This window comes from Oncorhynchus masou, chromosome 31 (assembly GCF_036934945.1).
Source record: "Oncorhynchus masou masou isolate Uvic2021 chromosome 31, UVic_Omas_1.1, whole genome shotgun sequence".
Classification (NCBI taxonomy): Eukaryota; Metazoa; Chordata; class Actinopteri; order Salmoniformes; family Salmonidae; genus Oncorhynchus; species Oncorhynchus masou.
In genome coordinates, this window is record NC_088242.1 from 16,000,837 (window position 1) to 16,011,310 (window position 10,474).

The window sequence follows — 10,474 nt, forward strand, 5'->3', positions numbered from 1 at the left end:
GTGGAAAATAAGTATTTGGTCAATAACATAAGTTTAACTCAATACTTTGTTATATACCCTTTGTTGGCAATGACAGAGGTCAAACGTTTTCTGTAAGTCTTCACAAGGTTTTCACACACTGTTGCTGGTATTTTGGCCCATTCCTCCATGCAGATCTCCTCTAGAGCAGTGATGTTTTGGGGCTGTTGCTGGGCAACACAGACTTTCTCCCTCCAAAGATTTTCTATGGGGTTGAGATCTGGAGACTGGCTAGGCCACTCCAGGACCTTGAAATGCTTCTTATGAAGCCACTCCTTCGTTGCCCGGGCGGTGTGTTTGGGATAATTGTCATGCTGAAAGACCCAGCCACGTTTCATCTTCAATGCCCTTGGTGATGGAAGGAGGTTTTCACTCAAAATCTCACGATACATGGCCCCACACATTCTTTCCTTTACACAGATCAGTCGTCCTTGTCCCTTTGCAGAAAAACAGCCCCAAAGCATGATGTTTTTCACAGTAGGTATGGTGTTCTTTGGATGCAACTCAGTTGAGTTTTTACCAAAAAGTTCTATTTTGGTTTCATCTGACCATATGACATTCTCCCAATCTTCTTCTGGATCATCCAAATGCTCTCCAGCAAACTTCAGACGGGCCTGGACATGTACTGGCTTAAGCAGGGGGACATGACTGGCACTGCAGGATTTGAGTCCCTGGCGGCGTAGTGTGTTAGTGATGGTAGGCTTTGTTACTTTGGTCCCAGCTCTCTGCAGGTCATTCACTAGGTCCCCCCGTGTGGTTCTGGGATTTTTGCTCACTGTTCTTGTGATAATTTTGACCCCACGGGGTGAGATCTTGCGTGGAGCCCCAGATCGAGGGAGATTATCAGTGGTCTTGTATGTCTTCCATTTCCTAATAATTGCTCCCACAGTTGATTTCTTCAAACCAAGCTGCTTACCTATTGCAGATTCAGTTTTCCGAGCCTGGTGCAGGTCTACAGTTTTGTTTCTGGTGTCCTTTGACAGCTCTTTGGTCTTGGCGATAGTGGAGTTTGGAGTGTGACTGTTTGAGGTTGTGGACAGGTGTCTTTTATATTGATAACAAGTTCAAACAGGTGCCATTAATACAGGTAACGAGTGGAGGACAGAGGAGCATCTTAAAGAAGAAGTTACAGGTCTGTGAGAGCCAGAAATCTTGCTTGATTGTAGGTGACCAAATACTTATTTTCCACCATAATTTGCAAATAAATTCATAAAAAATCCTACAATGTGATTTTCTGGATTTTTTTCCCTCATTTTGTACCAGGTGTTAGCCAGCTAGAACAGTGACTAAGGGTCAGGGCAGGGTACTGTGCAGAGGCCGGCTAGTGGCGACTATTTAACAGTCTGATGGCCTGGAGACGGAAGCTGTTTTTCCATTCTCTCTGTCCAAGCTTTGATGCACCTGTACTGTGTCCACGTTCTAGATGGTCATGGGGTGAACGGGTCGTGGGGTGAACGGGTCGTGGGGTGAACGGGCCGTGGGGTGAACGGGCCGTGGGGTGAACGGGCCGTGGGGTGAACGGGCCGTGGCTCGGGTGGCTGATGATCTTCTGCCAACTATACCATCAGACAGCACACAGAAACTGAGGAGGGCAGGCTGGGGTAGAGGTGGGGGGGTTTAAAAGCACATAAAAAAGTTCTAAGAGAACTCAAAACGTGTCTGCTCACAACTTGATTAGAAAAGCAGCTTTGTGTCATAATGTTTCTTTACCCCAGAGATGAGAGGGAGGGCACTTAGTATAGTTCTCATAAGTAAAGCACACTGTTTTGTTTCATCATCCACTTCCATTTTATTTTTAACATGTGTCCTCAGCCCACCTAGGGCCAATAGGGCTCTGGTACAAAGTAGTGCACTATATAGTGAAGAGAGTACCATTTGGGACACAGCCCCAGTGGGCCTTAATGGTCGGAGTCGGCGATAGAGATGGATTTTTGCAAAAAGCCCAAGCTAGGAAATTGTTTCACGGTGATACTCTCAGAGTGAATCACACAGACGTTCTGCTGCGGGCGTCAGGGCCTTGATGGGTGGTTGTTTGTTTTATAAACAGAGCAGAGCTCAGCTGTGGTTTGATGGGGTGGGATGAGCAGGCTGGGCTGGGCTGGCAGACAGCTGGGCCTGCATCAAGTCTTCCTTTGGAAGAGAATGGTCTTGGCTCTGTCTCACTAGTCCAACACAGACCTGGGCTCAAATTGTATTTTTTTTTTCTTTCAAATACTTTGAGCGTTTGTTTGATTGAGCCTGCCTGGAGAAGAAGCATCCAGCTGCAGATTATGCTCGCTGGGGCCACCTGGTCTGCAAATATCAAAGCGCATGCGCATGTGGCACAGATGATATTCTGCATCTCCGTTGGTATGTGCGCATGCAGTGCTCTAATGCCCTGGACTAGAGCTATAATCTGTCACTACCTCTAGTCCAGGGCATAGCTAGTAACTGAGAGAGAGAGAGAGAGAGAGAGAGAGAGCCACGAGAAAAGGGCAACCAGTGAAGAACACACACCATTGTAAATACAACCCATATCAATGCTTATTTATTTTACCTTGTGTCCTTTACCATTTGTACATTGTTAAAACACTGTATATATATATATATATATAATATGACATTTGTAATGCCTTTATTGTTTTGAAACTTCTGTATGTGTGATGTTTACTGTTAATTTTTATTGTTTATTTCACTTTATATATTCACTTTATATATCATCTACCTTACTTGCTTTGGCAATGTTAACACATATTTCCCATGCCAATAAAGCCCTTGACTTGAATTTAATTGAATTGAGAGAGGGAGAGAGAGAGAGAGAGAGAGAGAGAGAGAGAGAGAGAGAGAGAGAGAGAGAGAGAGAGAGAGAGAGAGAGAGAGAGAGAGAGAGAGAGAGAGAGAGAGAGAGAGAGAGAGAGATTGGCTTTTGACAGGAAGGGAAGTGTCTGTTTATCCATCAGTCTCACTCGTCCTGGGGGGCTGTTATTGTGTGTGTGGGTGTGTGTGTGTGTGTGTGTGTGTGTGTGTGTGTGTGTGTGTGTGTGTGTGTGTGTGTGTGTGTGTGTGTGTGTGTGTGTGTGTGTGTGTGTGTGTGTGTGTGTGTGTGTGTGTGCTGAATTCCCAACAATGGGCCAAAATGACCATAGGAATTGGCAGGACAGCAAAAACAGATGTGGGACCAGGCCGGGTTTTTCCCCTCTACTTGTTGGATGCTTTGTGTTTGTATCATAGTGAAGATAATGCTTTTGTTATACCCATTGCCTCAACAGTCCCTACAGTTTACAATCACTAAGCAATACTTAGTTATTCTATGATCCACATTGTCTCACCGATAATCCTGTGGTTCTCATGGATCCCAGAGGTCTCACTTCAAGTGTTTGACAGACTATTACCTGGTCTACAACATGATAAACTGTCCACAGATATAACATACATCTGTTTAATAGTATATTGTACTGCTTTTTATTTATTTAAACTCTGATAAATGCATAAGATAATGACAGATAGAACATCAGATAGATTAGTGGCCCCAGAGCAGAGTCTCAGACTGGGGTTCCTGGTGAGGAAAGGCCTGAGGAACGCAGTGTGTCCAGCCAAGTGTGTTTGTGTGTGTGTGTGTATCTATGTGTGTGTGCATGTGTGTGCGTGCCAGGTGTAGAAGTTGAGCAGAGATGAATGGGTGGTTAGGGACTCTAAATCAGCGTAGGTCCCAGTCACGCTGGCCCCGTTTAACCACAATAATCTCCCAAGTTATTATTCTACCTTTATTTTTAACAAAGAACACAGACTGAGACCAAGGTCTATTTTACAGCTGGGCCCTGCATATACATGTTAACACATACAGTTTAGGTACAATGATTAAGAAACTACAGAAGACAAACAAAACAGTCACAGATAACAGTGTTACTATTCCGAAGAATAGTAAACAAACAAGAATATGACCAACTGGGACATTTTGTTTGTCCCCACGATGTCAAATGCTATTTATATGGGGTTTAGGGTTAAGGTTAGGATTAGATTTACGTTAAGGGTTAGGGTTAGGAGCAAAGGTTAGGTTTAGGTTTGGTTTTTGGTTTTTGGGTTAAGGTTAGGGTAAGAGTACAGGTTAGGGTTTATTGTTAGGGGTTTGGGAAAATAGGATTTTGAATAGGACTGAATTGTGTGTCCCCACAAGGTTAACTGTACAAGACTATGTGTGTGTGTGTGTGTGAATGTTGGTGTGTGCGTGACTTTAGGACATATCTGATGAGATATTCTGGTTGGTTCACAACTCCTTTTCCCTCCTCTTTCAATTCTTTCCTCTCCTCTTTTTGACTGAGATAGAGGGGAAGAAACACAATATTTCAACTGCTTCTCATTAAATGTACAACGTGGCAGTTTTGTATGACTATAAATCGTGTGATTTTTTGAGTGACTTTTGAGCTAGCGTTAGAGATATCTGATGCCAGGGTAAGACCTTGGCTGGTAGGAGCATCTAGACTTTTTCTAGTGACTCAATGGGAAGTCTTGGTGACATAACATAAAATGTGCTCATTCAGGTAGAATCGAATGGTACTTGTGTCAACAATGGAGCTACAAGCACGCAAATTATGGCACGCACGCACGCGAGCACACACACCCACACTGGGGTTTCTGGATCTTCTCAAAAGCCCCTACTGAGGATTACAGGGCACCACGCCCAGTGTGAACAAAAGCAGCAGAGAGGCTACTACCCCATCAGCCAATTCATGACCTCACTATGTGTGTGTGTGTGTGTGTGTGTGTGTGTGTGTGTGTGTGTGTGTGTGTGTGTGTGTGTGTGTGTGTGTGTGTGTGTGTGTGTGTGTGTGTGTGTGTGTGTGTATGCAGGGCAAAGCGGTGGTGACTCCCTTAATTCCTTCCAGCATAGCATTTTACTTTCTCTATTTTTCTTCCCCAGGCATTTCTTCCACTGCCAATGGAAATAAATGTAAGCATCTGTACAGTATCTCCTTTTGTGTTGATGACCGCAGCAGACACACACACACACACACACACACACACACACACACACACACATACGCACACGCACACGCACACCACACACACACACACACACACACACACACACACACACACACACACACACACACACACACACACACACACACACACACACACACTTGTTGACCTCACGCAACCACACTGACACAGCTGTTTCCGCTAACATGATGTAATACTGTCAGAAATCTCTACATATCAGATCTACAAGCTTTCTGTGACCCACTAAAACTAAAGATCGAAAAAAAAGTGATAGAATAGCGGAACCAGACACAATGGAAATAAAGAAGAACTCCATCTTTTTAAGTGGTTGGAGTCTGTTGTGGAAATGTGTTACGGTTTTATCTAAATGAAATGCAGAAGACCAAAGCTGTAAGAGGTTGCATGTGACTGTGGCTGCAATCTGAAATGGCACCCTAATGTTGTGCACTATAGGGAATAGGGTGCCATTTGGGATGCAACCTATGAGGCAGAAGGATGGATCGTTCAGTCACATCTGCTTTAGATGGAGCTTTAATAGGGAGTTTAAAGGAGGTCAGAGCAGGTTGGGAAGGACGGGTTAAAGTCGGATCATCAGAATATTCAAAGCATGAAAACAATACCACAGATACACAAAAAGGGCTAGCTTCAGTCAGTCCCAGATCTGTTTGTGCTGTCTTGTCCATTTATATGGTCAATGTTGTGACAAACTTGGGATGACAAAGACCATAACAGTTTGCTGTACAGCACAAACCGGTTTGGGAAAAGGTTACTAAGGCTGCGTTTACACAAGCACCCCAATTCTGATATTTTTTTAGACTAATTGGTAATTCGACCAATCAGATCAGCTCTTTTGGCCATCATTGTGTTCTGGATTTGCAGAAGTATCTGTTCGAGCACGGGCGCGATCACAGAGAGTAAATGGTCGAAGCGGATGTAGCGTGGTAGTCTGTGTCTCAGCCACAGAATTGCTTGGCGCCCAGAGTCTTGCGTGTGATACCGCTAATATCAGAATTGGGCTTTCTGTGTAAACACAGCCTAAATGATAATTGCTGTAACAACAATACAGCACGATTTTTGACGGTCTTCCAGATGATGTCCTTGAAATAAATATCCATATCACCCCAATTGGTAGAATTCAGTCTATCCAAACTACAGCGGCATGTTCTTAGGGCACGCATTGGAAAACATTCTAAAACTTTTTGCAATGGCAAACAAAAATGAGCCTTTCTCATTGGACAAGTCCAGGTAGTCCCTCCCTGTTTGAAACTTTTTTCTTCTTCCTTTGGTGCTTAATGAACACAACAGTACAGTAAAGTAAGCCAAAAACCCTTACCAGCCTTAGTGACTTCACAGCCTTTGTTCCTCAGAACATCATCCACGGATGTGTCGAACATGAAGCGAACATTCTGCAGTAAGCCCTGTGTGACAAGACAAGAGATTGATCAATGACTACTTGGACAGTTGTGTGTCACATTGGACTAGCAGCTAGGAACAACTTATTTGGTATTCGCTTACCTTGAGCTACTATGTCAAGGTAAATTAATACCGAATGAGTTATTCTTAGACTCATCCTCATGACTCAAGGGGATAGATCTGAAATGGAATCCATGTCCCTATATTTAGTGCACTACTTTTCTCGACCCCAAAAAATATTGCCATTTTGGATGCACTTCATGCCATATTTCCAGTAGGTCCTTGTTGAACCCTTGAACCCTCCTCGAAGGGAGGGCCATTGGCTTGTACATGGTCTGGAGTCGTGTAGCGTGAAGTGACAGGCTCAGTAAAACCATAAAGGCCCGTGTAGTCTGTCAATAAGAATATTCTCTCATAATTACATGGCTCACTTCTTTGTAATGCTATATGGTTTATTAACTTCTTAAACCTTTATTATGACTAATACTAAGAGTAGGTTAGGACTTTTGGGCATGGTGTAGTAGGGTTTTTATTTTTAACAAAGGCACACCCTGCGGAAGACCACACAAGTAATAAAGTGCAGAAGGAAAATGGACATTTCTCCCAGTCTAAAAGAACAGTCTACATTTAAAAAAAATACTACTGGGAACGACTGGGAACCAAGCTTGAGTTGAATAGCATAATATAGTGGTCTATTCTACAGGAGAAATTCTTACCCTGAAATGGTTTTCGCGGATGGATCCCTTGGCGACGAACATTCGGCTATCCTCTGCCTGCAGGTGCTCGTAGAAAGGCTCATCCAAGATGAAGCTGTCGATGAGACTGCAGCCCACAAACAGATTTGCATTTTCGCCATGAACATGAAGTGTGATATTCTTCCACTGCGAGTCAGACAGGTCAACATCCTCGAAGGAGACAACATTTTGAGAGCCGTCCACCCAGTAGACAAGGTCCAGCGTGTTGGCACGACCGTTGGAGACGATTTCAAACTGCCGTTGGCCGTTGGCGCCTTCCAATGCGATGAGGGTTCCCCGCGAACCGCGGTCCTGGCGCATGCTGGCCACGAACACGAAGCCCTCGTTGTTCTGGATTTGCAGAAGCATCTGTTTGAGCACGGGCGCGCTCACAGAGGGCAAATGGTCGAAGCGGATGAAACGGTAAGCGGGGTTGTCCGTGTCTTGGCCACGGAATTGCTTGGCGCCCAGAGTCTTGCGTGTGATACCGCTAATATCAAACAGGTCAAACGTTGTGTCGTCATCCATTGTGACCTCACCATCTTCCATGAGTCATACAGGGGATAGATAAGGAGAGGAGAACGTGTACAGACAATTAGCTTGATGAAACAGCATGGCATTCTTTACGAAAATCTGATCAACTGATTTTAACAAGGTGTATAACAGGGCTCTCCAACCCTGTTCCTGGAGAGCAACCCTCCTGTAGGTTTTCATTCCAACCCCAGTTGTAACTAACTTGATTTAGCTTATCAACCAGCAAATTATTAGAATCAGGTGTGCTAGATTAGAGTTGTAACTAAAAAACCTACAGCACAGTACCACTCCAAGAACAGAGCAGGGTTGGAGAGCCCTGGCTATTCCTGAACTGGGTATGCTTTTATGCACAAGCAAAAGTGACAGCATCATATTCACTCATGTTTATTATTATTATTATTTATTTATTTTTTACATCTAGTTACACTAAAACCTACAGCATCTGTGAAAGCCACACAAACATCACACTTATTCATCAATACAAATGTAATTGAATAGTGGATAGAATAATGATGATGATAAGGCGAATAAAGTTTATGCATAAGTAGATTTACCTTGAGGTAGCGCTGAGGAGCAAAGTAATAAAATAGGCAGCAAGTTGAGACTTCTCCTGAGTATCATATCTCCTTCAAAACACAAGAGACACAAAAGCTGATTATCATCAAATCATTGTAAGTTGTTAACTTTATCACTATTGTAATTACAATGGAATAATAAGTAAAGTAAAGTTGATGAAACTTTACTTCTCATCTCATAAATAAAGTTGTCTAGCCATTATAGGCTATCTAGTTTTTATTTACATTCTGCTCTGCTGTCACAAAGCGACACCAAGTTCATTGCAACTGTGAATACTGAAGCTCTCAGTCATGCCATGCCATTACATGTGCATCCCCTAACGTAAAATCCACAGATCTGCTTCAACAATAGCAACGCTAAAGCAGCCTAACAACTGTCTCTAAAACGAACACAGATTTATCTAGGAAGATACACCAATTAAGCACCTTTACAACGTGCACATATAGTATTTAGGCTATTGGGAAAAGAGAATACACTACTTCGAAAACAATTTCTTCAAATGCATAATGTTAACCAAAATGAATGAATCTAATAACAGAATATAGGTTTGCATATGAATAATTCTTTGACTAAATGATTTTGACTAGCAGTAAACTTGAATGCAACAACTTACCTGGTGAAAGTGCAAATCCCCCTTTGAAAAAAATAGGTTAGATATCCAATGAAAAAGGAGATAATAACAATATATATAATTCTGGTAAGTATGAATAGTAGAATGAAAACACAAAAACTGCTATAACCCGGTGCATAAAATGTAAAGTGCGCTTAGTTTACTTCACTAGATCCACATTACGCAGGGAGGACTTGAGCGATAGTGGCTTAATCACTAGTCTCCCTCCCTCTTATATACTTACTTCTCACTACGACCCTGTCAGTCACGTTTAAGTATGAAATGTTAGGAACCGTTGCTGAGGCGGAACTACATAATTCCTTTCTGATAGCGTAATTTGCTCGTACCTGTTAGAGCGGCAGTTACCATCCACCCGTGACCCCCTCCCTCGCGCTCTCTCGTGCCCCAATCCCACTTCTCTATCAAGCCCACTTCATTAGCAAAATCAGAACGGAATTCGGTTTCGGGGAGGAGTTATTGATAGAGAGAAAGTTATAGCGAGGTGGGATGTTAGGCTTTTAGTTTTGGGAGAGCAAAGCCCTTGGTTGCGAGGACTGTACGAAGCACACACTAACCATATTTTTCTGTAGATTCGCACAGGATGCTGAAAGACTGATGCTTTGTTACGCATCATATGTAGCTGTAAATGAACACAAAATCCCCTCTCTAGTCTTTGCAGTCCAGCGTTTTCAAAACGTTCCCAAAACCTTTACGCACACGTTTTTCTGTTGGTTTAATTAATAGTTCGGAATTTTAAGCACTTTTGTCAAGGCAAGCACATACAACATTTAGCCATTTATAGTCTGTTTACATATATTTTAGAGGCTATTTATAGGCTACAGTAAATTGGTATTAAACCCTTATAAAGTGTAGGCTATTTATAATTATATGACAATAGGTTGACAATAATTCTATAACATAATTTCTGATATACCACATGCCTCACTTTTAAAATCAGTGTTCGTAAATTCACCCTGGTAGGCCTAATCTACTGCAATATCAGAGCACTCTGATTTGACAGTGAAGAGCACAGAATAATTAAATAATTTATGAACTTCCCTAAACTTGGTTGTTATGACAGTTGTAAGTAGGCCTAAACATTGGCTAAAAAAAGTATAAATTGTTGCCATAACACATTTACCGGTACATTCACTAACTCTCTTGATAACATGAAAACACTCTAACCAGCTCTGCTAGGGTGAGTAAAATGTTCAGAGTGGGCTGTTCTCTAATTTGTGTCTGGAAGTAGCTATAGTTAGCAAGCTAGCCAAATTTAGCCAGTTAGTTTGGGTGCTTGGTTGCCATTGTGAGGTCAGAACGGTTAGATCAACCCTACAACAACGCTCTGAATTTATAAATCCCCAGTGTGCACTCTGAGCGCACTCTGTTACGCCAGAGTGAATATACAAACACACCCGTAATGTTAATGCCAGACTCAGTAAGTCTCATTTACTTGATTTTTATTTAAGAAATATCAAAATGTTGGGGCAACAAAACAAACCCAGGCAAGACATTATGTAAACAAACTCAGTCAAGATATTACGTAAACAGACCCAGGCAATAAGCTCTATCTAAACTCCCATTTCCACTGACATTTAAAATTAGGTCT

The 10,474-nt window shown here is 42.5% G+C and overlaps 1 protein-coding gene across 3 annotated transcripts in view; it reads right to left on the reverse strand.

Annotated features, from left to right (window-relative positions):
* The window catches only part of LOC135523498 (thrombospondin-2-like), a 36,002-nt gene extending 26,719 nt beyond the window's left edge, over window positions 1-9,283 (reverse strand). For 2 of the 3 annotated variants that reach the window (XM_064950210.1, XM_064950209.1), the window contains exons 1-5: window positions 9,213-9,283; window positions 8,869-8,889; window positions 8,234-8,305; window positions 7,128-7,687; window positions 6,332-6,416 (exon numbers count right to left, since the gene is read on the reverse strand). In XM_064950210.1, the coding sequence (XP_064806282.1) occupies window positions 6,332-6,416; window positions 7,128-7,687; window positions 8,234-8,305; window positions 8,869-8,889; window positions 9,213-9,234 (760 nt within the window). In that variant the 5' untranslated portion in view covers window positions 9,235-9,283. Of the gene's footprint in view, window positions 1-6,331; window positions 6,417-7,127; window positions 7,688-8,233; window positions 8,306-8,868; window positions 8,890-9,109; window positions 9,181-9,212 lie in introns of those variants that run through there. The other variant, XM_064950211.1, reaches the window with a different exon arrangement.
* Between the last annotated feature and the right edge of the window lie 1,191 nt (window positions 9,284-10,474).